The 26,412-nt window shown below is 46.1% G+C and overlaps 1 protein-coding gene across 2 annotated transcripts in view; it reads right to left on the reverse strand.

The window, feature by feature from the left end:
- Positions 1–26,412, reverse strand: part of LOC124018960 (phosphorylase b kinase regulatory subunit alpha, liver isoform-like) — a 40,981-nt gene that overhangs the window by 6,249 nt on the left and 8,320 nt on the right. For both annotated transcript variants that reach the window (XM_046334292.1, XM_046334293.1), the window contains exons 7-26: positions 23,952–24,032; positions 23,675–23,773; positions 20,161–20,307; positions 19,331–19,384; positions 18,285–18,407; positions 17,924–18,019; positions 17,602–17,709; positions 17,412–17,490; positions 16,747–16,881; positions 16,541–16,650; positions 15,006–15,150; positions 14,393–14,471; positions 14,083–14,222; positions 13,695–13,865; positions 7,750–7,880; positions 6,942–7,080; positions 6,291–6,604; positions 5,990–6,119; positions 4,939–5,040; positions 2,285–2,403 (exon numbers count right to left, since the gene is read on the reverse strand). In XM_046334292.1, the coding sequence (XP_046190248.1) occupies positions 2,285–2,403; positions 4,939–5,040; positions 5,990–6,119; positions 6,291–6,604; positions 6,942–7,080; positions 7,750–7,880; positions 13,695–13,865; positions 14,083–14,222; positions 14,393–14,471; positions 15,006–15,150; positions 16,541–16,650; positions 16,747–16,881; positions 17,412–17,490; positions 17,602–17,709; positions 17,924–18,019; positions 18,285–18,407; positions 19,331–19,384; positions 20,161–20,307; positions 23,675–23,773; positions 23,952–24,032 (2,502 nt within the window). The remainder of the gene's footprint in view (positions 1–2,284; positions 2,404–4,938; positions 5,041–5,989; positions 6,120–6,290; positions 6,605–6,941; positions 7,081–7,749; positions 7,881–13,694; positions 13,866–14,082; positions 14,223–14,392; positions 14,472–15,005; positions 15,151–16,540; positions 16,651–16,746; positions 16,882–17,411; positions 17,491–17,601; positions 17,710–17,923; positions 18,020–18,284; positions 18,408–19,330; positions 19,385–20,160; positions 20,308–23,674; positions 23,774–23,951; positions 24,033–26,412) is intronic.

The following is a 26,412-nucleotide window of genomic DNA, read 5'->3' on the forward strand; positions in this document are numbered from 1 at the left end:
TAACCTGTAGATTATATTATAGAGGATTATGTCTATACTAACCTGTAGATTATATTATAGAGGATTAGGTCTATACTAACCTGTAGATTATATTATAGAGCATTATGTCTATACTAACCTGTAGATTATATTATAGAGGATTAGGTCTATACTAACCTTTAGATTATATTATAGAGGATTATGTCTAACCTAGATTATATTATAGAGGATTAGGTCTAACCTGTTAAATTATAGATTATATTATAGATTAAATGATAGATTAGGTCTATACTAACCTGTAGATTAAATTATAGAGGATTAGGTCTGTACTAACCTGTAGATTAAATGATAGAGCATTAGGTCTATACTAACCTGTAGATTAAATTATAGAGGATTAGGTCTGTACTAACCTGTAGATTAAATGATAGAGCATTAGGTCTATACTAACCTGTAGATTAAATTATAGAGGATTAGGTCTGTACTAACCTGTAGATTAAATGATAGAGCATTAGGTCTATACTAACCTGTAGATTATATTATAGAGGATTAGGTCTGTACTAACCTGTAGATTATATTATAGAGCATTAGGTCTATACTAACCTGTAGATTAAATTATAGAGCATTAGGTCTGTACTAACCTGTAGATTAAATGATAGAGCATTCAGTCTATACTAACCTATAGATTAAATTATAGAGGATTTGGTCTATACTAACCTGTAGATTAAATGATAGAGGATTAGGTCTGTACTAACCTTAGATTACTTGATATAGCATTAGGTCTATACTAACCTGTAGATTATATTATAGAGCATTAGGTCTATACTAACCTGTAGATTATATTATAGAGCATTAGGTCTATACTAACCTGTAGATTATATTATAGAGGATTAGGTCTATACTAACCTGTAGATTATATTATAGAGGATTAGGTCTATACTAACCTGTAGATTATATTATAGAGCATTAGGTCTATACTAACCTGTAGATTATATTATAGAGCATTAGGTCTATACTAACCTGTAGATTATATTATAGAGCATTAGGTCTATACTAACCGGTAGATTATATTATAGAGGATTAGGTCTATACTAACCTGTAGATTATATTATAGAGGATTAGGTCTATACTAACCTGTAGATTATATTATAGAGCATTAAGTCTATACTAACAAATTATATTATAGAGCATTAGGTCTATACTAACCTGTAGATTATATTATAGAGCATTAGGTCCATACTAACCTGTAGATTATATTATAGAGCATTAGGTCTATACTAACCTGTAGATTATATTATAGAGCATTAGGTCTACACAGACCTGTAGATTATATTATAGAGGATTAGGTCTATAAAACCTGTAGATTATATTATAGAGGATTAGGTCCATACTAACCTGTAGATTATATTATAGAGCATTAGGTCTATACTAACCTGTAGATTATATTATAGAGGATTAGGTCCATACTAACCTGTAGATTATATTATAGAGCATTAGTCCATACTAACAGATTATATTATAGAGCATTAGGTCTATACTAACCTGCAGATTATATTATAGAGCATTAGGTCTATACTAACCTGTAGATTATAAAGAGCATTAGGTCTATACCAACCTGTAGATTATATTATAGAGCCCAGGTCTACCAACCAGACACAAAGAGCCCACCACCAACCTGCAGATTATATTATAGGTCAAAAAATCAGCTCCAACATGAGAGCTACTTTTAAATTATGAAACATTTCACACACGTACATTTTTTCCTAGCTTTCAAATATATGTTTGTATGTTCCCAAATTCCATTCTGTCTACCACAGTTATTATAATCCCTAACTAGCACAAAAGCCCACACCACACAGACACAAAAGCCCACACACGCAGACACAAAAGCCCACACCACGCAGACACAAAAGCCCACACCACACAGACACAAAAGCCCACACCACGCAGACACAAAAGCCCACACCACGCAGACACAAAAGCCCACACCACGCAGACACAAAAGCCCACACCACGCAGACACAAAAGCCCAAAACTGATTTCAGCCAGTTGTGGCTCATCAGGAGTGGATGAATGTCAACGTGGATTTGATTGGATAGTAGCCGGGAGCTTGACTTGTCTAATACTAGTGAGATTTGTTTATGACAGTTTGCGGTAGAACACGTGAAAAATAAATGCTTTTTCAGAATAGTTTGGCGAGCTACTCATAGGTAGACTGGGAGTTACTGGTAGCTGGTGATGGACCTGTTGGAGACCCCTGATGTAGATACTCTTCATGACATGCAATAGTCAGCTGACGTGACCATACCTGTTTGATCTCACGCTTCAGCTTGCGGATGCCGGTGCGCTCCGTCTTAGTGGCCCCAGTGTGACCCAGCTCATGGATGGAGACAGCCGGGCTGGTGGCCGAGGACTGCATAGGACGCACTGACACAGGAGAAAGGGAGACAGACACAACAATTCATTTGATTCAATAGAATAGTACTACACCTGCAAAGATACCAGTAGACCTGCAAAGATACCAGTACACCTGCAAATATACCAGTACACCTGCAAAGATACCAGTACACCTGCAAAGATACCAGTACACCTGGAAAGATTTGAGAAGAATCGGGAAATGTATTAATACTGTAGAAACTACTAATGCTGGCTATGTAGGGGTCGGGGCTAGGGGTCTATGTAGGGGTCTATGTAGGGGTCTATGTAGGGGTCTATGTAGGGTCGGGGCTAGGGGTCTATGTAGGGGTCTATGTAGGGGTCGGTGCTAGGGTCTATGTAGGGGTCGGGGCTAGGGGGCTATGTAGGGGTCTATGTAGGGTCTATGTAGGGGTCGGGGCTAGGGGGCTATGTAGGGGTCTATGTAGGGGTCTATGTAGGGGTCGGGGCTAGGGGCTATGTAGGGGTCTATGTAGGGGTCCATTTAGGGGTCGGGGCTAGGGGGCTATGTAGGGGTCTATGTAGGTGTCGGGGCAAGGGGTATATGTAGAGGTCTATGTAGGGGTCGGGGCTAGGGGTCGGGGTTAGGGGTCGGGGCTAGGGGTCGGGGTTAGGGGTCTATGTAGGGGTTGGGGCTAGGGGTCTATGTAGGGGGCTATGTAGGGGTCTATGTAGTGGGCTATGTAGGGGTCTATGTAGGGGTCTATGTAGGGGGCTATGTAGGGGTCTATGTAGGGGTCTATGTAGGTGTCGGGGCAAGGGGTCTATGTAGGGGTCTATGTAGTTGTCGGGGCTAGGGGTCTATGTAGGGGTCTATGTAGGGGTCTGTGTAGTGGTCCTGGCTAGGGGTCTATGTAGGTGTCGGAGCTAGGGGTCTATGTAGGGGTCGGGGTTAGGAGTCTATGTAGGGGTCTATGTAGGGTTCGGGGGTCAGGGCTAGAGGTCTATGTAGTGGTCCTGGCTAGGGGTCTATGTAGGTGTCTATGTAGTTGTCGGGGCTAGGGGTCTATGTAGGGGTCTATGTAGGGGTCTATGTAGGGGTCTATGTAGTGGTCCTGGCTAGGGGTCTATGTAGGTGTCGGAGCTAGGGGTCTATGTAGGGGTCTATGTAGTGGTCCTGGCTAGGGGTCTATGTAGGGGTCTATGTAGGGGTCTATGTAGGGGTCTATGTAGGGGTCTATGTAGGTGTCTATGTAGTTGTCGGGGCTAGGGGTCTATGTAGGGGTCTATGTAGGGGTCTATGTAGGGGTCTATGTAGTGGTCCTGGCTAGGGGTCTATGTAGGTGTCGGGCTATGGGGTCTATGTAGGGGTCTATGTAGGGGTCTATGTAGGGGTCTATGTAGGGTCCTGGCTAGGGGTCTATGTAGGGGTCTATGTAGGGGTCTATGTAGGGGTCTATGTAGGGGTCTATGTAGGTGTCTATGTAGTGGTCTGGCTAGGGGTCTATGTAGGGGTCTATGTAGGGCTCTATGGGGTCTATGTAGTGGTCCTGGCTAGGGGTCTATGTAGGGGTCTATGTAGGGGTCTATGTAGGGGTCTATGTAGGGGTCTATGTAGGGGTCTATGTAGGGGTCTATGTAGGTGTCTATGTAGTGGTCCTGGCTAGGGGTCTATGTAGGGGTCTATGTAGGGGTCTATGTAGGGGTCTATGTAGTGGTCCTGGCTAGGGGTCTATGTAGGGGTCTATGTAGGGGTCTATGTAGGGGTCTATGTAGGGGTCTATGTAGGTGTCTATGTAGTTGTCGGGGCTAGGGGTCTATGTAGGGGTCTATGTAGGGGTCTATGTAGGGGTCTATGTAGTGGTCCTGGCTAGGGGTCTATGTAGTTGTCGGGGCTAGGGGTCTATGTAGGGGTCTATGTAGGGGTCTATGTAGGGGTCTATGTAGTGGTCCTGGCTAGGGGTCTATGTAGGTGTCGGAGCTAGGGGTCTATGTAGGTGTCTATGTAGGGGTCTATGTAGGGGTCTATGTAGGGGTCCTGGCTAGGGGTCTATGTAGGGGTCTATGTAGTCCTCGGGGCTAGGGGTCTATGTAGGGGTCTATGTAGGGGTCTATGTAGGGTCTATGTAGTGGTCCTGGCTAGGGGTCTATGTAGTTGTCGGGGCTAGGGGTCTATGTAGGGGTCTATGTAGGGGTCTATGTAGTGGTCCTGGCTAGGGGTCTATGTAGTTGTCGGGGCTAGGGGTCTATGTAGGGGTCTATGTAGGGGTCTATGTAGGGGTCCTGGCTAGGGGTCTATGTAGGGGTCTATGTAGTTGTCGGGGCTAGGGGTCTAGGGGTCTATGTAGGGGTCTATGTAGGTGTCGGAGCTAGGGGTCTATGTAGGGGTCTATGTAGGGGTCTATGTAGGTGTCGGAGCTAGGGGTCGATGTAGGGGTCTATGTAGGGGTCTATGTAGGTGTCGGAGCTAGGGGTCTATGTAGGGGTCTATGTAGGGGTCTATGTAGGGGTCTATGTAGTGGTCCTGGCTAGGGGTCTATGTAGGTGTCGGGGCTAGGGGTCGATGTGGGATTGGGAAAGACTCACTGCTCCTCTCCACCCCAAACTCCTTCCCACTGAGGATGTGGTGCAGCAGGTTCTTCATGTCTGATGGACTCAAGTTCATCAGGCTCTCAGAGGCCTCCTCCCCTGCAGAGGACGGAAAGAGAGACACCTGTAACGCTGAGTAGAGAGACTCTGTAAAAACTCCCCAGGCACTTCCACTCCAAAGGCCATTCAGCTCAACATCCAGATACAGTAGTGTCACTACTAACCAGGTCTACCTGAAAGAACTACCAGAGCCCTATTCAGATGGTGAGTCTACTGAGGTCTTTAGAACACAGCTGATTATTCTACCATTCTAAGAATGGTACTGAACCCTTCCTGAGCAGTGTAGACTGAACCCTTCCTGAGCAGTGTAGACTGAACCCTTCCTGAGCAGTGTAGACTGAACCCTTCCTGAGCAGTGTAGACTGAACCCTACCTGAGCAGTATAGACTGAATCCTACCCGAGCAGTGTAGACTGAACCCTACCCGAGCAGTGTAGACTGAACCCTACCTGAGCAGTGTAGACTGAACCCTACCTGAGAAGTATAGACTGAACCCTACCTGAGCAGTGTAGACTGAACCCTACCTGAGCAGTGTAGACTGAACCCTACCTGAGCAGTGTAGACTGAACCCTACCTGAGCAGTGTAGACTGAACCCTACCTGAGCAGTGTAGACTGAACCCTACCTGAGCAGTGTAGACTGAACCCTACCTGAGCAGTGTAGACTGAACCCTACCTGAGCAGTGTAGCTGAGAGCAGTGTAGACTGAACCCTACCCGAGCAGTATAGACTGAACCCTACCCGAGCAGTGTAGACTGAACCCTACCCGAGCAGTGTAGACTGAACCCTACCTGAGCAGTGTAGACTGAACCCTACCTGAGCAGTGTAGACTGAACCCTACCCGAGCAGTGTAGACTGAACCCTACCTGAGCAGTGTAGACTGAACCCTACCTGAGCAGTGTAGACTGAACCCTACCTGAGCAGTATAGACTGAACCCTACCTGAGCAGTATAGACTGAACCCTACCCGAGCAGTGTAGACTGAACCCTACCTGAGCAGTGTAGACTGCGGGCCAGCTCTGTAGCCATCACCTGCATGATGAGTCCGATTCGGAGACGCAGCATGTCCCCAAACAGAGCCGGCTGGGAGCGGACGTACATGGCCAGGTACACCATGATCTCCTGCATTATCACAATACAGCAGTCGTTACTTTCCCTTCATCGCAGAGACTTGTTACAAAACTGACCAAAGTTTGCTTTAACATGTCGAGCTAGACTCGCGTCGGGCAGAGAGTTTGGACGGAAATGGCATCTGTAAGCATCTTATATAATCCCAGTTATAATGTGATGTACCTGAGTGAGCACAGCGATGCTGATGTCCTGCCCACTGGCCTCATAGATCAGAGAGTTGAGTTCTTCTGGAGGAAGAGGCGCCGAGATGACTTTCTCCCTGGGCTCCGGTGGTAACCCCACTGTCAGCTGCTTGTGGTGGGAGATGAGATCTGTACAGGCCTCAGCCAGCACCTCCACTCTCTTCCTCAGGATACCAGAGATGTATCTGATCAGACCCCACTCCTTGTTGGCCCCAGCCTGGGCATACAGCTCCTCCAGGAGACACCTCACACTGACCCCGCCCTGACCCCCCACGTCCACCAGCCAATCAGCACCTTTCAGGTTAGAGGGAATTACATTTCATTCAGTTCAATTCAATCAGAGGAGTCAATTCAGTGTAATTTAAACCTAAACATGTAGAGAATTCAATTCAATTTGATTCAATTCAAAGATTCAATTCAACCCGACACCAACTAATCCAGGGGTGGGAAAAATATGTCCCATTTGATCCGACCGCAGGAGGTTGGAGTAAAACCAAAAAATGTGGAAAAATATTATTTTGTGTAAAAAAATGTAAAAAACTCCAGGCCACATTGAACACCTACAACTAAATAGAGAGTGTGTAGAAATGATAGTGGACGTTTACAGTTTGCCCCTGATCTAAACCAGTACCTTTCATCACACAGAGGATATATAGTATGTCTGCCTGGTCCTGCAGTGTGGGACACTCCTTCAACTGTCTCACCAGAGACCCAAAGTCTGTGTTACCCTGGGAGTCTCGCGGCAGGTGGAGGTCTGCAATACTGGGAGCCTGAGAGCAAAGATACACAGACACACACAAATACACACATGTGCGCATGCACACACACACACACACACACACACACACACACACACACACACACACACACACACACACACACACACACACACACACACACACACACACACACACACACACACACACACACACACACACACACACACACACACACACACACACACACACACACACACACACACACATTAGAGGATCCAAACACACAGAGCACCAGAGAGACAGTACTGGAGTCTGTTGTTGATGTGGTGTGTGGTGGTGGTGTGGATGGAGTGGTGTGATGTGGTGGGTTGTTGGCGTAGATGAACTGACCTTGGGCTGTTGTTGATGTGGTGTGTGGTGGTTTGTTGTCGTAGATGAACTGACCTTGGGCTGTTGTTGATGTGGCGTGTGGTGGGTTGTTGGGGTAGATGAACTGACCTTGGGCTGTTGTTGATGTGGTGTGTGGTGGTGGTGTGGATGGAGTGGTGTGATGTGGTGGGTTGTTGTCGTAGATGAACTGACCTTGGGCTGTTGTTGATGTGGTGTGTGGTGGGTTGTTGTCGTAGATGAACTGACCTTGGGCTGTTGTTGATGTGGTGTGTGGTGGTGGTGTGGATGGAGTGGTGTGATGTGGTGGGTTGTTGTCGTAGATGAACTGACCTTGGGCTGTTGTTGATGTGGCGTGTGGTGGTGGTGTGGATGGAGTGGTGTGTGCTGGGACACGTGCAGCAGGTTGAGGGATTTACGGTGCTTGTTCATGATGGGAGTCATGGGAAGATACATGGAGGCCTCTGGAAGAAACAACACTCACCATACAGTATTTGTATTTATTATGGATCCCCATTACTTCCTGCCAAGACAGCAGCTACTCTTTCTGGGGTTTATTATGGATCCCCATTACCTCCTGCCAAGGCAGCAGCTACTCTTTCTGGGGTTTATTATGGATCCCCATTACTTCCTGCCAAGGCAGCAGCTACTCTTTCTGGGGTTTATTATGGATCCCCATTACTTCCTGCCAAGGCAGCAGCTACTCTTTCTGGGGTTTATTATGGATCCCCATTACTTCCTGCCAAGACAGCAGCTACTCTTTCTGGGGTTTATTATGGATCCCCATTACTTCCTGCCAAGGCAGCAGCTACTGTTTCTGGGGTTTATTATGGATCCCCATTACTTCCTGCCAAGGCAGCAGCTACTCTTTCTGGGGTTTATTATGGATCCCCATTACTTCCTGCCAAGGCAGCAGCTACTCTTTCTGGGGTTTATTATGGATCCCCATTACTTCCTGCCAAGGCAGCAGCTACTCCTTCTGGGGTTTATTATGGATCCCCATTACTTCCTGCCAAGGCAGCAGCTACTCCTTCTGGGGTTTATTATGGATCCCCATTACTTCCTGCCAAGGCAGCAGCTACTCTTTCTGGGGTTTATTATGGATCCCCATTACTTCCTGCCAAGGCAGCAGCTACTCTTTCTGGGGTTTATTATGGATCCCCATTACTTCCTGCCAAGGCAGCAGCTACTCTTTCTGGGGTTTATTATGGATCCCCATTACTTCCTGCCAAGGCAGCAGCTACTCTTTCTGGGGTTTATTATGGATCCCCATTACTTCCTGCCAAGGCAGCAGCTACTCTTTCTGGGGTTTATTATGGATCCCCATTACTTCCTGCCAAGGCAGCAGCTACTCCTTCTGGGGTTTATTATGGATCCCCATTACTTCCTGCCAAGGCAGCAGCTACTCTTTCTGGGGTTTATTATGGATCCCCAGTACTTCCTGCCAAGACAGCAGCTACTCTTTCTGGGGTTTATTATGGATCCCCATTACTTCCTGCCAAGGCAGCAGCTACTCTTTCTGGGGTTTATTATGGATCCCCATTACTTCCTGCCAAGGCAGCAGCTACTCTTTCTGGGGTTTATTATGGATCCCCATTACTTCCTGCCAAGGCAGCAGCTACTCTTTCTGGGGTTTATTATGGATCCCCATTACTTCCTGCCAAGGCAGCAGCTACTCTTTCTGGGGTTTATTATGGATCCCCATTACTTCCTGCCAAGGCAGCAGCTACTCTTTCTGGGGTTTATTATGGATCCCCATTACTTCCTGCCAAGGCAGCAGCTACTCTTTCTGGGGTTTATTATGGATCCCCATTACTTCCTGCCAAGGCAGCAGCTACTCTTTCTGGGGTTTATTATGGATCCCCATTACTTCCTGCCAAGGCAGCAGCTACTGTTTCTGGGGTTTATTATGGATCCCCATTACTTCCTGCCAAGGCAGCAGCTACTCCTTCTGGGGTTTATTATGGATCCCCATTACTTCCTGCCAAGGCAGCAGCTACTCTTTCTGGGGTTTATTATGGATCCCCATTACTTCCTGCCAAGGCAGCAGCTACTCTTTCTGGGGTCCAGCTAAAACATGACAATACAAACAGATTTCACAACAGATTTCATAACATATCAGGCCCTCCTCTACTCCCACATATCTACTGAGTACCATACAGTAGAAACCTACAGAGTCCCAACCATACAGTAGAGACCTACAGAGTCCCAACCATACAGTAGAAACCTACAGAGTCCCAACCATACAGTAGAAACCTACAGAGTCCCAACCATACAGTAGAGACCTACAGAGTCCCAACCATACAGTAGAAACCTACAGAGTCCCAACCATACAGTAGAAACCTACAGAGTCCCAACCATACAGTAGAAACCTACAGAGTCCCAACCATACAGTAGAAACCTACAGAGTCCCAACCATACAGTAGAAACCTACAGAGTCCCAACCATACAGTAGAGACCTACAGAGTCCCAACCATACAGTAGAAACCTACAGTCCCAACCATACAGTAGAAACCTACAGTCCCAACCATACAGTAGAAACCTACAGAGTCCCAACCATACAGTAGAAACCTACAGAGTCCCAACCATACAGTAGAAACCTACAGAGTCCCATACAGTAGAAACCTACAGAGTCCCACCCATACAGTAGAAACCTACAGAGTCCCAACCATACAGTAGAAACCTACAGAGTCCCAACCATACAGTAGAAACCTACAGAGTCCCATACAGTAGAAACCTACAGAGTCCCACCCATACAGTAGAAACCTACAGAGTCCCAACCATACAGTAGAAACCTACAGAGTCCCAACCATACAGTAGAAACCTACAGTCCCAACCATACAGTAGAAACCTACAGAGTCCCAACCATACAGTAGAAACCTACAGAGTCCCATACAGTAGAAACCTACAGAGTCCCACCCATACAGTAGAAACCTACAGAGTCCCAACCATACAGTAGAAACCTACAGAGTCCCAACCATACAGTAGAAACCTACAGAGTCCCAACCATACAGTAGAAACCTACAGAGTCCCAACCATACAGTAGAGACCTACAGAGTCCCAACCATACAGTAGAAACCTACAGAGTCCCAACCATACAGTAGAAACCTACAGAGTCCCAACCATACAGTAGAGACCTACAGAGTCCCAACCATACAGTAGAAACCTACAGAGTCCCAACCATACAGTAGAAACCTACAGAGTCCCAACCATACAGTAGAAACCTACAGAGTCCCAACCATACAGTAGAGACCTACAGAGTCCCAACCATACAGTAGAAACCTACAGAGTCCCAACCATACAGTAGAAACCTACAGAGTCCCAACCATACAGTAGAAACCTACAGAGTCCCAACCATACAGTAAAAACCTACAGAGTCCCAACCATACAGTAGAAACCTACAGAGTCCCAACCATACAGTAGAGACCTACAGAGTCCCAACCATACAGTAGAAACCTACAGTCCCAACCATACAGTAGAAACCTACAGTCCCAACCATACAGTAGAAACCTACAGAGTCCCAACCATACAGTAGAAACCTACAGAGTCCCATACAGTAGAAACCTACAGAGTCCCATACAGTAGAAACCTACAGAGTCCCACCCATACAGTAGAAACCTACAGAGTCCCAACCATACAGTAGAAACCTACAGAGTCCCAACCATACAGTAGAAACCTACAGAGTCCCATACAGTAGAAACCTACAGAGTCCCACCCATACAGTAGAAACCTACAGAGTCCCAACCATACAGTAGAAACCTACAGAGTCCCAACCATACAGTAGAAACCTACAGTCCCAACCATACAGTAGAAACCTACAGAGTCCCAACCATACAGTAGAAACCTACAGAGTCCCATACAGTAGAAACCTACAGAGTCCCACCCATACAGTAGAAACCTACAGAGTCCCAACCATACAGTAGAAACCTACAGAGTCCCAACCATACAGTAGAAACCTACAGAGTCCCAACCATACAGTAGAAACCTACAGAGTCCCAACCATACAGTAGAGACCTACAGAGTCCCAACCATACAGTAGAAACCTACAGAGTCCCAACCATACAGTAGAAACCTACAGTCCCAACCATACAGTAGAAACCAACAGAGTCCCAACCATACAGTAGAAACCTACAGAGTCCCAACCATACAGTAGAAACCTACAGAGTCCCAACCATACAGTAGAAACCTACAGAGTCCCAACCATACAGTAGAAACCTACAGAGTCCCAACCATACAGTAGAAACCTACAGAGTCCCAACCATACAGTAAAAACCTACAGAGTCCCAACCATACAGTAGAAACCTACAGAGTCCCAACCATACAGTAAAAACCTACAGAGTCCCAACCATACAGTAAAAACCTACAGAGTCCCAACCATACAGTAAAAACCGACAGAGTCCCAACCATACAGTAGAAACCTACAGAGTCCCAACCATACAGTAAAAACCGACAGAGTCCCAACCATACAGTAGAAACCTACAGAGTCCCAACCATACAGTAGAAACCTACAGAGTCCCAACCATACAGTAGAAACCTACAGAGTCCCAACCATACAGTAGAAACCTACAGAGTCCCAACCATACAGTAGAAACCTACAGAGTCCCAACCATACAGTAGAAACCTACAGAGTCCCAACCATACAGTAGAAACCTACAGTCCCAACCATACAGTAGAAACCTACAGAGTCCCAACCATACAGTAGAAACCTACAGAGTCCCAACCATACAGTAGAAACCTACAGAGTCCCAACCATACAGTAGAAACCTACAGAGTCCCAACCATACAGTAGAAACCTACAGAGTCCCAACCATACAGTAGAAACCTACAGAGTCCCAACCATACAGTAGAAACCTACAGAGTCCCAACCATACAGTAGAAACCTACAGAGTCCCAACCATACAGTAGAAACCTACAGAGTCCCAACCATACAGTAGAAACCAACAGAGTCCCAACCATACAGTAGAAACCTACAGAGTCCCAACCATACAGTAGAAACCTACAGAGTCCCAACCATACAGTAGAAACCTACAGAGTCCCAACCATACAGTAGAAACCTACAGAGTCCCAACCATACAGTAGAGAGCTACAGAGTCCCAACCATACAGTAGAAACCTACAGAGTCCCAACCATACAGTAGAAACCTACAGAGTCCCAACCATACAGTAGAAACCTACAGAGTCCCAACCATACAGTAGAAACCTACAGAGTCCCAACCATACAGTAGAAACCTACAGAGTCCCAACCATACAGTAGAAACCTACAGAGTCCCAACCATACAGTAGAGACCAACAGAGTCCCAACCATACAGTAGAGACCTACAGAGTCCCAACCAAACAGTAGAAACCTACAGAGTCCCAAACATACAGTAGAGACCAACAGAGTCCCAACCAAACAGTAGAAACCTACAGAGTCCCAACCAAACAGTAGAAACCTACAGAGTCCCAAACATACAGTAGAGACCAACAGAGTCCCAACCAAACAGTAGAAACCTACAGAGTCCCAACCATACAGTAGAGACCAACAGAGTCCCACCCATACAGTAGAGACCAACAGAGTCCCAACCATACAATAGAAACCTACAGTCCCAACCATACAGTAGAAACCAACAGAGTCCCAACAATACAGTATAAACCTACAGAGTCCCAACCAAACAGTAGAAACCTACAGAGTCCCAACCATACAGTAGAAACCTACAGAGTGTAGAAACCAACAGATTCCCAACCATACAGTAGAAACCTACAGAGTCCCAACCATACAGTAGAGACCAACAGAGTCCCAACCATACAGTATAAACCTACAGTCCCAACCATACAGTAGAAACCTACAGAGTCCCAACCATACAGTAGAAACCTACAGAGTCCCAACCATACAGTAGAAACCAAGAGTCCCAACTATACAGTAGAAACCTACAGAGTCCCATACAGTAGAAACCTACAGAGTCCCAACCATACAGTAGAAACCAACAGAGTCCCATACAGTAGAAACCTACAGCATCCCAACCATACAGTAGAAACCTACAGAGTCCCAACCATACAGTAGAAACCTACAGAGTCCCAACCATACAGTAGAAACCTACAGAGTGTAGAAACCTACAGAGTCCCACCATACATTAGAAACCTACAGAGTCCCAACCATACAGTAGAAACCTACAGAGTCCCACCCATACAGTAGTAACCTACAGAGTCCCACCCATACAGTAGTAACCTACAGAGTCCCATACATAACCCTAAACCTAACACTTGGTGAATAAACAAACAGTAAATGTGATGATAACTTACTGGGCATGTTGAGGCCTTGGACCTGGGCCATGAAGGAGAGGATGTCTCTGGTGGTGTGTTCAGCACTAAACACGTGGTGCTGCCCCCTCTGGATGGGAGGGAGATGACACTTGGTGGCTGTGCTCTGCATCAGCTGGCTGAGGTAATGGTCAAACATGTCCTTGGAGCTGCCTGGAGGGGGGCGGGAGTTAAATGTAGACTCAGCAATATGATATTACATACCGCAAACACAAACATGCAAACACAAATACACACCAATGACCTATACAGACATAAACACAAATACAAATACAAACACACACCAATAACCTATACAGACATAAACACACACAGCACACCAATGACCTATACAGACATAAACACACACAGCACACCACGGCTGACGTACCTGAGGGGACATAACTTTCTTCTTCGTCTTCCTCATCTTCTTCATTGTCCAGCAGGTCGTCATCGGTGTCTCCGTCGAGGAAGCTGAGCTCTGTGTGGAACGAGGTAGTCTGGAAGCTGGAGATGTTTGCCATCTGAACCCTGCAAAAAAAACACACAAGATGGAATGGAACCAAATCGGACATCACTGAAACTGTCACAACCAGGTGATGTAGTGACATAAATAGTGGAGCCTAGTATTTCCTTCTGTAAATATCCAGAGATCTCTCTTAAGATGAGTGACCTTAGAAATGGAAGAGAGTCAGTCTGACCTTGCCCCTCCAAAATATCCATCGTGCAGCTTCCTCAGAGTGGACAGAATACACGGGTCGATGCTCTCACCATCATCCACTGGAAACAACAAGGGAAACATGATCAATCAATAAACCTTGTTTGTCCCATACAGAATGTAGTTTCCCAGCAAGAGTCAGTTGCCTGGACACAGATTCATCCTTGAAATCCCATTTTATTTATTTATTTAAATTTTTTAATTTTAATTTTTATGGCAAGTCAGTTAAGAACAAATTCTTATTTTCAATGACGGCCTAGGAACAGTGGCTTAACTGCCTGTTCAGGGGCAGAACGACAGATTGGTACCTTGTCAGCTCGGGGATTTGAACTTGCAACCTTCCAGTTACTAGCCCAACGCTCTAACCACTAGGCTACCCTGCCGCCCCATTTAAATAAATGTTTAGTCCAGAAGTAACACAAACAACACAGAATGATTACCCAGCATGCTGTGTGTGATGGGGAATGGGAGGGGTATTTACCCAGCATTCTGTGTGTGATGGGGAAGGTGTAGTTATTTATCCAGCATGCTGTGCATGCCTGGGAAGGGTATTTACCCAGCATGCTGTGTGTGACGGGGAAGGGGAGGGCATTTACCCAGCATGCTGTGTGTGATGGGGAAGGTCAGGGTAGGGCGTCCGGTCATCCTCCAGGAGGAGGAGAGATAGGACAGCTCCGTCCTTAGCATCTCCACTATCATCTGGTTGTCCAGAGCCAGGTAGAAGTGATGCTGGTCCAGGAACTAAAGGAGAGGAAAGACAGTGAGGTGGTTGTCCAGAGCCAGATAGAAGTGATGCTGGTCCAGGAACTAAAGGAGAGGAAAGACAGTGAGATGGTTGTCCAGAGCCAGATAGAAGTGATGCTGGTCCAGGAACTAAAGGAGAGGAAAGACAGTGAGATGGTTGTCCAGAGCCAGATAGAAGTGATGCTGGTCCAGGAACTAAAGGAGAGGAAAGACAGTGAGATGGTTGTCCAGAGCCAGATAGAAGTGATGCTGGTCCAGAAACTAAAGGAGAGAGATGGCCAACACTACTGCTCCAGCCCAAACACACCTGAATCAGGCCTATACAAACACACCTGATTCAGTCCTACACAAACACACCTGATTCAGCCCTACACAAACACACCTGATTCAGTCCTACACAAACACACCTGATTCAGTCCTACACAAACACACCTGATTCAGTCCTACACAAACACACCTGATTAAGTCCTACACAAACACACCTGAATCAGGCCTATACAAACACACCTGATTCAGTCCTATACAAACACACCTGAATCAGGCCTATACAAACACACCTGATTCAGCCCTACACAAACACACCTGATTCAGCCCTACACAAAAACACCTGATTCAGCCCTACACAAACACTCCTGATTCAGCCCTACACAAACACACCTGATTCAGGCCTATACACCTGATTCAGCTCTACACAAACACACCTGATTCAGCTAATCAAGGTCTTGATGAGCAGATAATTAGTAGAATCAGGGGCCGTATTCAAATATATATACACTGAGGTCACCCGACCTCAACCCAATAGAGATGGATTGGGATGAGTTGGACCGCATAATGAAGGTAAAGCAGCCAACAAGTGCTCAGCATATGTGGGAACTCCTTCAAGACTGTTGGAAAAGCATTCCAGGTGAAGCTGGTTGAGAGAATGCCAAGACTGTTCAAAGCTGTCATTAAGGCAAAGGGCAGCTACTTTTAAGAATTTCAAATATAAAATAAATTTAGATTTGTTTAACACTTTTTTGGTTACTACATGATTCCATATGTTATAGTTTTGATGTCTTCACTATTCTACAATGTAGAAAATAGTACAAGTAAAGACAACTCCTTGAATGAGTCGGTGTGTCCACACTTTTGATTGTTGTGATTACCAGCTGAGATCAACTTTCATGACTTGATTTTACTCCTGGCTCAGAGTTTGTCTGGGCAGTATCTTAACATCATCCTAAAACCTACTGTGAGCTGGGAGTAAAAAAAGAAAAAAAGGTCTTAAAACAGGTTTTAACCAGATTCCTGCTTTGTGGACACAGCCCTAGAGGTGCTAGATTAGGACTTAACAAACAAGAGCATTTAGGGAGATAGGACCTCTACTGTCTTAAGGTAATAATGTCACCTGAGGGGTGAATGTGTAGGTACGGTTCCGGATCTCGTAGAATTTCGAAGTTCCCAGAACTCCAATGTGCCTGTATGGCCTCCCGCTCAGATTCAACTTCTTGCAGTTTCCTGTGAAACAAGTCATTAGCTATGTAGTTCTTACGAAGGCTCTACGAAAGCTCTACGAAGGCTCTACAAATCCTTTCTAAGTAGTTGTAACTGTACCCAGTTTGACATAGACGTGGCTGAGGATGCGAGCAGGCATGACCCTGATGGGCTGGACCTCAGCGATGGTCTGGACCTCTATTTCATCATTCTTCAGCAGCTCCTGGATCTCCTTCGACTCCGCTAACACACACACTGCCAATGTGTACACACACACACACACACACACACACACACACACACACACACACACACACACACACACACACACACACACACACACACACACACACACACACACACACACACACACACACACACACACACACACACACACACACAGAGAAACAAATTAAGGTATGTACACAGAAACAAATGGTTTGTACACCTGCATACATGAAGGCGCACACACACACACACACACACACACACACACACACACACACACACACACACACACACACACACACACACACACACACACACACACACACACACACACACACACACACACACACACACACACACACACACACACACACACACACACACACTCAAAAGGGAAAGGAAACTCTCTCAGATAGGCAGCCCTGACCACGGAGCAAACGATCTTAAACAAAACGAGTGAATTAAATAACAGGTCTAGAACTGTATATTACTTCTCCAGTTAAAGGATGTCAAATGTCTTCCAGCCTGCATGAGAGGACATTAGACATGCTGCAAACCTTGTACAACTACGTCCGGCTTGAAATTGGTGGAGAATCGCCTGTTGAGAGGGTCGATCTCTCCAGTGGCGAGGAATCCCTTGGAGGAACAGACGGAGAGAGAGAGAGAGAGAACTAAAGCACCAACCAACACCTCACTGTGGTGAGACAGAGACTGAATCACTATTATAAGACGACAGAAGGTTTGTACCTCGGCCAGCAGAGAACCAACGATGTAGAGGGACTGTCCCCACATGTGAGGTAACTGACCCATAGCCACTCTGTCCACGGAGTGAGGGTTCCCGTACTCTTCCTCCATCTGGGGGGGAAACACCACACAGTTACGGTCTTCCTCACTTAGTTGAAGGGGACGTTGTTACTTATCAGGATTCAGAAAGGGAGCAAGTGTAACCTGTTACCTCTCCGCATGCCCATATCGGCACAAGGAGTAAAGCCGACGTGCCCTAAAGAAAGACCGATTTCCAATTTACACACGGACGATAAAGTTATATTCAAAAGGGTCATGGTGATACCTTTTCAGGTGGGACAGCGTAGAGCTCAGGCATCAGGCGGATCCCGGGCTTCCCTCTGATCAGGACTTCTCCCAGCGCATCTCTGTACTCCTGCACCTGGAGACAGGAAGCAGGAAAGGACATGTTCATCATACAGTCACATGACCTGGGGTGGTCTGGCGGTCTGACATATAGCTCGGTGACGTCGCCCGCTCTCAGACCTACAGGTAGCTGTTTTCCTTGCTCTGAAACGGACACAGCTTTTGTGGAGTGACCGGTAACGATGCTTCGTGGGTGACAGGTGTGGATGTACTCAGAGGGTCTCAGGGTGGAACTTAGGTCGGGACGAGGAGGGGGATGGAACCAACACGGCCACACACACCTGTACTAGGTCTCCGTTGAAGATGCCGTCCAGAATGAGGTAGGTCCAGAACACTGGCCATTCACATTCTATATTCTCAAACAGTTTGAGTTCAGCCGGGTCGTAGTGGAGACGGGATGGGTCCTGAGAGAGACATACAGACAGACACAGAAATATTACACCCAATGTCTCATCTAAAAGAACACGGCTAATCCTTAAACGAGAGTTCAAGGAAAACCCCACTAAAAGACTATCTTTTGGTATTTCTTTCCCATTAGTTCACTGTTAATACAGTCCCAAAATGTTTTGTTTGTCAGCAGTCAAGTTTTCAAGATATTGGACTTTTAAGAAGTAGATGCAATAGATGCAAAACGCATCATCTTTATGTGATGCAAAACGCATCATGATGATGTCATGACGATGTGACAAGTGACACTTTGTGGACGAATGACAAAAATACCAACAGATTTTAAGTGTATTTTTCCTTTAAGTTCTACTGTTTAATCTGTAACCACGTTTACATCATGACAGCTGGGATGGAAACAGGACGTGTTGCTGTCATTTTATAAATGCCAACAGGTCATTTCTTTGTTCAACATGGCGGCACCTTTTTGTGTGAGTAAAATGTACTCTGCAGGGAATGGAGGTGGAAACGCCTTTATGTACGTATATTGACATAATAACCATCATATGGAAGTAAACTTGGTGTCAGGATGACATGTTGTGTGGTCCTCCCACCACGACTCGGGAAAGCATGCAGTTTATTAGGCTACAGATGAAATAAGTTATGATGAACTTCACAGGGTGGTGAAAGTGGTGATGAGCTTGATGCTCCTTTCCAATAAATATCCAGGGTCTGATTCTGGTGACATGATGGTCGATGCTTGGCTGCCGTTTTGACAAATAACAATATTTTCACTCTTAATCAATAATAATATCATCATGTAGACGAGCCGACACACACTGTATCTGCCTGCTGTTGGCTACAGCGCAGATTCAAGACCATTGGATGAAAATCGAGTTTATTTCACACTGTAAGGAGAAAAACATAGAAATCTGTACAGTACCTCTCTTGGGCATCTGTATCCATCTCTGATGAAACGGCAGCAGCCATAGCGTCCCTGGGGAAGGGAACGGAGTCATTTAGATACCTCATTCTAGAGCACCATTAAGCCTAGCCAATGGAGGTTTCTCATTGACCTCCTTTCACCGTCCCGGACTAGGCTTAATCTGAGTCTGGGAATCAACTAGCCCATATAGTGTGTCTGTGGTCCAGTCTAGACAGGCTCCTATCTACCTGTAGCCTGGACATGATCTCACTGTATCTGTGGTCCAGTCTAGACAGGCTCCTATCTACCTGTAGCCTGGACATGATCTCACTGTATCTGTGGTCCAGTCTAGACAGGATCCTATCTACCTGTAGCCTGGACATGATCTCACTGTATCTGTGGTCCAGTCTAGACAGGATCCTATCTACCTGTAGCCTGGACATGATCTCACTGTATCTGTGGTCCAGTCTAGACAGGATCCTATCTACCTGTAGCCTGGACATGATCTCACTGTATCTGTGGTCCAGTCTAGACAGGATCCTATCTACCTGTAGCCTGGACATGATCTCACTGTATCTGTGGTCCAGTCTAGACAGGATCCTATCTACCTGTAGCCTGGACATGATCTCACTGTATCTGTGGTCCAGTCTAGACAGGCTCCTATCTACCTGTAGCCTGGACATGATCTCACTGTATCTGTGGTCCAGTCTAGACAGGATCCTATCTACCTGTAGCCTGGACATGATCTCACTGTATCTGTGGTCCAGTCTAGACAGGATCCTATCTACCTGTAGCCTGGACATGATCTCACTGTATCTGTGGTCCAGTCTAGACAGGATCCTATCTACCTGTAGCCTGGATATGATCTCAGTCTTAGTGATGGTGACCAGGTCTGCATCCTCCACAGCGAAGGCAGGGAAGGAGATGATTGACAGGAGACCAGCATCGATCTCTTTAGAGGTGGAGGCTCGTGGCAGCATGGAGCACAGGATAGCCTGGAGAGGTCAAATACAAACGGGTCAGTTTCTGACAGATGGCGTCATTCTGACACCACCGTGTTGCCAGGAGACATCAGTCGTGCTAGCTGACGTAAGACAATGGTCAGTTTCATACATATAATTTTAAGGTTTACAAAATAATCTGATTAAACCAGACTGCACACTGCCCTCACCAGGCTAGAGAAGATTAAATCAGACTGGACACTGCCCTCACCAGGCTAGAGAAGATTAAACCAGACTGGACATTGCCCTCACCAGGCTAGAGAAGATTAAACCAGACTGGACACTGCCCTCACCAGGCTAGAGAAGATTAAACCAGACTGGACACTGCCCTCACCAGGCTAGAGAAGATTAAACCAGACTGGACACTGCCCTCACCAGGCTAGAGAAGATTAAACCAGACTGCACACCGCCCTCACCAGGCTAGAGAAGATTAAACCAGACTGGACATTGCCCTCACCAGGCTAGAGAAGATTAAACCAGACTGGACACTGCCCTCACCAGGCTAGAGAAGATTAAACCAGACTGGACACTGCCCTCACCAGGCTAGAGAAGATTAAACCAGACTGGACACTGCCCTCATCAGGCTAGAGAAGATTAAACCAGACTGCACACTGCCCTCACCAGGCTAGAGAAGATTAAACCAGACTGGACACTGCCCTCACCAGGCTAGAGAAGATTAAACCAGACTGGACACTGCCCTCACCAGGCTAGAGAAGATTAAACCAGACTGGACACTGCCCTCACCAGGCTAGAGAAGATTAAACCAGACTGGACACTGCCCTCACCAGGCTAGAGAAGATTAAACCAGACTGGACACTGCCCTCACCAGGCTAGAGAAGATTAAACCAGACTGGACACTGCCCTCACCAGGCTAGAGAAGATTAAACCAGACTGGACACTGCCCTCACCAGGCCAGAGAAGATTAAACCAGACTGGACACTGCCCTCACCAGGCTAGAGAAGATTAAACCAGACTGGACATTGCCCTCACCAGGCTAGAGAAGATTAAACCAGACTGGACACTGCCCTCACCAGGCTAGAGAAGATTACCAGACTGGACACTGCCCTCACCAGGCTAGAGAAGATTAAACCAGACTGGACACTGCCCTCATCAGGCTAGAGAAGATTAAACCAGACTGCACACTGCCCTCACCAGGCTAGAGAAGATTAAACCAGACTGGACACTGCCCTCACCAGGCTAGAGAAGATTAAACCAGACTGCACACCGCCCTCACCAGGCTAGAGAAGATTAAACCAGACTGGACATTGCCCTCACCAGGCTAGAGAAGATTAAACCAGACTGGACACTGCCCTCACCAGGCTAGAGAAGATTAAACCAGACTGGACACTGCCCTCACCAGGCTAGAGAAGATTAAACCAGACTGGACACTGCCCTCATCAGGCTAGAGAAGATTAAACCAGACTGCACACTGCCCTCACCAGGCTAGAGAAGATTAAACCAGACTGGACACTGCCCTCACCAGGCTAGAGAAGATTAAACCAGACTGGACACTGCCCTCACCAGGCTAGAGAAGATTAAACCAGACTGGACACTGCCCTCACCAGGCTAGAGAAGATTAAACCAGACTGGACACTGCCCTCACCAGGCTAGAGAAGATTAAACCAGACTGGACACTGCCCTCACCAGGCTAGAGAAGATTAAACCAGACTGGACACTGCCCTCACCAGGCTAGAGAAGATTAAACCAGACTGGACACTGCCCTCACCAGGCCAGAGAAGATTAAACCAGACTGGACACTGCCCTCACCAGGCTAGAGAAGATTAAAACAGACTGGACACCGCCCTCACCAGGCTAGAGAAGATTAAACCAGACTGCACACTGCCCTCACCAGGCTAGAGAAGATTAAACCAGACTGGACACTGCCCTCACCAGGCTAGAGAAGATTAAACCAGACTGGACACTGCCCTCACCAGGCTAGAGAAGATTAAACCAGACTGGACACTGCCCTCACCAGGCTAGAGAAGATTAAACCAGACTGGACACTGCCCTCACCAGGCTAGAGAAGATTAAACCAGACTGGACACTGCCCTCACCAGGCTAGAGAAGATTAAACCAGACTGGACACTGCCCTCACCAGGCTAGAGAAGATTAAACCAGACTGGACACTGCCCTCACCAGGCTAGAGAAGATTAAACCAGACTGGACACTGCCCTCACCAGGCTAGAGAAGATTAAACCAGACTGGACACTGCCCTCACCAGGCTAGAGAAGATTAAACCAGACTGGACACTGCCCTCACCAGGCTAGAGAAGATTAAACCAGACTGGACACTGCCCTCACCAGACTAGAGAAGATTAAACCAGACTGGACATTGCCCTCACCAGGCTAGAGAAGATTAAACCAGACTGGACACTGCCCTCACCAGGCTAGAGAAGATTAAACCAGACTGGACACTGCCCTCATCAGGCTAGAGAAGATTAAACCAGACTGCACACTGCCCTCACCAGGCTAGAGAAGATTAAACCAGACTGGACACTGCCCTCACCAGGCTAGAGAAGATTAAACCAGACTGGACACTGCCCTCACCAGGCTAGAGAAGATTAAACCAGACTGGACACTGCCCTCACCAGGCTAGAGAAGATTAAACCAGACTGGACACTGCCCTCACCAGGCTAGAGAAGATTAAACCAGACTGGACACTGCCCTCACCAGGCTAGAGAAGATTAAACCAGACTGGACACTGCCCTCACCAGGCTAGAGAAGATTAAACCAGACTGGACACTGCCCTCACCAGGCCAGAGAAGATTAAACCAGACTGGACACTGCCCTCACCAGGCTAGAGAAGATTAAAACAGACTGGACACCGCCCTCACCAGGCTAGAGAAGATTAAACCAGACTGCACACTGCCCTCACCAGGCTAGAGAAGATTAAACCAGACTGGACACTGCCCTCACCAGGCTAGAGAAGATTAAACCAGACTGGACACTGCCCTCACCAGGCTAGAGAAGATTAAACCAGACTGGACACTGCCCTCACCAGGCTAGAGAAGATTAAACCAGACTGGACACTGCCCTCACCAGGCTAGAGAAGATTAAACCAGACTGGACACTGCCCTCACCAGGCTAGAGAAGATTAAACCAGACTGGACACTGCCCTCACCAGGCTAGAGAAGATTAAACCAGACTGGACACTGCCCTCACCAGGCTAGAGAAGATTAAACCAGACTGGACACTGCCCTCACCAGGCTAGAGAAGATTAAACCAGACTGGACACTGCCCTCACCAGGCTAGAGAAGATTAAACCAGACTGGACACTGCCCTCACCAGGCTAGAGAAGATTAAACCAGACTGGACACTGCCCTCACCAGACTAGAGAAGATAGGACATGTTTATCACAGTACCTGGCAGTGCTCCACCTCGTCCGGCAAAACGTGAATGACAGACTTGGGTCCTCCATGAGCCCCAAAGAGGTCCAGCTCATCAATGGCCTCCAATGCAGCCTGAACATAAAACCCAACATGTTGTTGTTTTAGGAGTTTAGATATAGTAGCTGTGTTGCGATAAGAGGACTGTTATGAGTCTAGATATGGTAGTTAAGATACGATTGGAGACGTAAAAGGAGACGATGTATTATCATTGTTACATATAGGACAAGCATTACATCTAAAGCGTCAGTACCTTGGCCATCCCCACAGAGCTGGCGTTCAGTTCTGGGATCCCCTGATTGGTCTTGTCCCCTCGCTCCCACATTCCATAATCCTGCACAGAGAGAGAGAGAGAGAGAGAGACACACCCAGTTACCATGACAACCAGGTTTAAAATCATACTATTTGAAGACCTTAATTTGAACCTAAATATAATTTTATTTGACCTAATCCAATATATACTGTATATACAGTATATTCTATATATTTACACAAATAGTCATCAGTAGGACGTATGCCCTCTGTTTTAACTCCTTACGTCTCAGAAACAAACAACGTTGACAGGGAGATTCTGGACTATCTGCTTATTCTGGTTGGTGAAGTCGCTAACTAAGACACATTCTCCTGGATGGGAAACGTATTCTGGTCAGTGAAGTCGCTAACTAAGACACATTCTCCTGGATGGGAAACGTATTCTGGTCAGTGAAGTCCCTAACTAAGACACATTCTCCTGGATGGGAAACGTATTCTGGTCAGTGAAGTCGCTAACTAAGACACATTCTCCTGGATGGGAAACGTATTCTGGTCAGTGAAGTCCCTAACTAAGACACATTCTCCTGGATGGGAAACGTATTCTGGTCAGTGAAGTCCCTAACTAAGACACATTCTCCTGGATGGGAAACGTATTCTGGTCAGTGAAGTCCCTAACTAAGACACATTCTCCTGGATGGGAAACGTATTCTGGTCAGTGAAGTCGCTAACTAAGACACATTCTCCTGGATGGGAAACGTATTCTGGTCAGTGAAGTCGCTAACTAAGACACATTCTCCTGGATGGGAAACGTATTCTGGTCAGTGAAGTCGCTAACTAAGACACATTCTCCTGGATGGGAAACGTATTCTGGTCAGTGAAGTCGCTAACCACGACACATTCTCCTGGATGGGAAACGTCAGTTGTTGACCAGTTGAACCGTTTATTTTTCAGTACCATGTCAGCTCTCTGTTGACATTATGTTAATTAAATACTCTGTTGACATTATGTTAATAATTATGACATTATGTTAATGAATTATGTTAAGTAGTTTTCACCTGTTAGTTTATAATTATCTGTTGTAGCTGACCACACAGGCCTTTGACCTGTTGGCGCTTTTAAGCTAAAAAAATATGTTCCCATGTTGACCAATGAAATGTATTGAAAGTTATTCTACCTACCAATCAGAAAGTTCACTGTGTGGGATTTTACAATATACTGTATGAGCCATGTAAAAAGTCTTGTTTGGTAAGGTGTTTCTTATAGCACGACACTTCTATAGTCTCCACTACCTCTACTGATATTCCTATTGATCTTCAGTATAGTATTGCTTCTCTCTCCACTACCTCTACTGATATTCCTATTGATCTTCAGTATAGTATTGCTTCTCTCTCCACTACCTCTACTGATATTCCTATTGATCTTCAGTATAGTATTGCTTCTCTCTCCATTACCTCTACTGATATTCCTATTGATCTTCAGTATAGTATTGCTTCTCTCTCCACTACCTCTACTGATATTCCTATTGATCTTCAGTATAGTATTGCTTCTCTCTCCACTACCTCTACTGATATTCCTATTGATCTTCAGTATAGTATTGCTTCTCTCTCCACTACCTCTACTGATATTCCTATTGATCTTCAGTATAGTATTGCTTCTCTCTCCACTACCTCTACTGATATTCCTATTGATCTTCAGTATAGTATTGCTTCTCTCTCCATTACCTCTACTGATATTCCTATTGATCTTCAGTATAGTATTGCTTCTCTCTCCATTACCTCTACTGATATTCCTATTGATCTTCAGTATAGTATTGCTTCTCTCTCCATTACCTCTACTGATATTCCTATTGATCTTCAGTATAGTATTGCTTCTCTCTCCACTACCTCTACTGATATTCCTATTGATCTTCAGTATAGTATTGCTTCTCTCTCCACTACCTCTACTGATATTCCTATTGATCCTGGTGTCACTGCACGATAGATGCTGATAGATAGAGGATGTGTCACATGGGCACTCTATTCCCTATATAGTGCACTACTTTTGACCAGGACCCATAGTGGGCACAGTGCTGGTTGCTGTGTCCCCTCCTCTACTAGTCAACATCATCCTCCCCAATTCTCCTCCTTCTTCTTCTTCTCCTTCTTCTTCTCCTTCTTCTTCTTCTTCTCCTTCTTCTCCTCCTTCTTCTTCTTCTCCTCCTTCTTCTTCTTTTTCTTCTCCTTCTCCTTCTTCTTCTCCTTCTTCTTTTTCTCCTCCTTCTTCTCCTCCTTCTTCTTCCTCTTCTTCTCCTCCTTCTTCTTCTCCTTCTTCTTCTCCTCCTTCTTCTGCTTCTTCTCCTCCTTCTCCTCCTTCTTCTTCTTCTCCTTCTTTTTCTCCTTCTTTTTCTCCTCCTTCTTCTTCTCCTTCTTCTTCTCCTCCTTCTACTCCTTCTTCCTTCTTATTCTTCTCTTCCTTCTTCTTCT

The sequence above is a fragment of the Oncorhynchus gorbuscha genome, unplaced genomic scaffold, assembly GCF_021184085.1.
Source record: "Oncorhynchus gorbuscha isolate QuinsamMale2020 ecotype Even-year unplaced genomic scaffold, OgorEven_v1.0 Un_scaffold_592, whole genome shotgun sequence".
Classification (NCBI taxonomy): Eukaryota; Metazoa; Chordata; class Actinopteri; order Salmoniformes; family Salmonidae; genus Oncorhynchus; species Oncorhynchus gorbuscha.